A 1431-nucleotide genomic window follows, 5' to 3' on the forward strand; every position below is an offset into this window, starting at 1 on the left:
CTGTGGGAAGGAGGCGGGGCGAGGCCGGCACAGGTGAGCTGTGGGAGGAGCTTGTCTTCACCCACAGTAGGGAGCAGTCGCACAGACGGGAGTGTGAGGCCTCTTGGGTTCCCGGATGTGTCTCAGCTGGGTCTGGGGGCCCTAGGAATCGTGAATTCGGTACGAAGACCCCACTTGCCATTTGGGAGTCTGAGCCCGTTTCTGCCTATGATTTGCTGTGTGACTTTGGGCAAGACTGTCTCTTCTCTGAGCCTGGTTCATCTCCTAGGATAACTGCATTGGAGCAAACGTCTTGGCCTCACAATGCACTTCCCTTGGGAAAGGGTGAAGCATGGAGTTAAGTGGGGGCTCTGGAGTCTCACTGCCCAAGTCCAGAGCTTGGCTCCCCACTTTCTAGCTGTTTGACCTCGGTCATATTACTTCACTTACTTGAGCCTCAGTTCCACCCCCTACCCCCTGTAAAATAGGCATTACAATAGTTGTGAAAGTTAACGTATGCAAACCATTTCATACAGTGCCTGACACGTAACTGTCTAGTAAGTGATAGCTACCCCCTAATGATTTAAAAAGACCAGACTTCCCTATCTTGAAGGGGCCAGCCTGACCGTGGGCATGGTCCAGGCTGCGGAAACTCAAGACCCAAAGCGTCGTGGAGGCAGGGCCCGCTGGGGCCCCCCAGGGCCCCCCATGACCTGGCTCTTGCCCTTTCAGGAGGCGGTGAGGAGCAACATTCACCGCACAGTCCACGCAGGGGAGGTCGGCTCTGCAGAGGTGGTGAGAGCGGTGAGGAGGCCGGGCTGACGAGGGGCTGGACCCTTCTCCCTGCTTCTTCCCCGCCTCATTCTGGGCTCCCCTCCGCTTCTCCGCAGGCTGTGGACACGCTCAAGGCACAGAGGCTGGGACACGGCTACCATACCGTGGAGGATGAGGCCCTCTACAAGAGGCTGCGACAGGAGAACATGCACTTCGAGGTGCCAGGGAGGGGGAGGACGGAGGTGGAAAGCCAAGAGGGTCCCAGGAGCCAAAGGAGCAGGGCAAGCTGTGGCAGGTGTGGGCAGTGGGCATTAGAGCTGCCCAGGTGGTAGAGGGAGAAGGGGACCGACGGGCTCACGGAGTTGGCAGCAGGGAGGCCAGTGTGACCGGGGCCAGAATGGTGCCAGAGCAGGTGGTTCCAGCCCCAGGATGTGGGGGAGGGCACGGTCAGCATGGCCTGGAGGTGTCCTCGCCAGCCCCATGCCTGCTCTTCCAGGTCTGCCCCTGGTCCAGCTACCTCACGGGCGCCTGGAAGCCAGACACACAGCACGCGGTCGTTCGGTGAGGCTTACTCCCCTGGGCCATTCAGTTTTGTACTAGGAGAGCCCAGGGTGGGAAGGAAATGCAGGGGCTGGGTCTCTTGATACAAAATCTGTATGAACCCTTGGGAAGCAGGCG

At 59.3% G+C, this 1431-nt stretch overlaps 1 protein-coding gene across 1 annotated transcript in view; it reads left to right on the forward strand.

Annotated features, from left to right (window-relative positions):
- The window catches only part of ADA (adenosine deaminase), a 36872-nt gene that overhangs the window by 33210 nt on the left and 2231 nt on the right, over nucleotides 1-1431 (forward strand). Inside the window, exons 5-7 of the mRNA XM_023536052.1 lie at nucleotides 571-783; nucleotides 870-971; nucleotides 1250-1314. Coding sequence (XP_023391820.1) covers nucleotides 571-783; nucleotides 870-971; nucleotides 1250-1314 — 380 coding nt within the window. The remainder of the gene's footprint in view (nucleotides 1-570; nucleotides 784-869; nucleotides 972-1249; nucleotides 1315-1431) is intronic.

Source organism: Pteropus vampyrus, unplaced genomic scaffold, assembly GCF_000151845.1.
Source record: "Pteropus vampyrus isolate Shadow unplaced genomic scaffold, Pvam_2.0 Scaffold147, whole genome shotgun sequence".
Taxonomy (NCBI): Eukaryota; Metazoa; Chordata; class Mammalia; order Chiroptera; family Pteropodidae; genus Pteropus; species Pteropus vampyrus.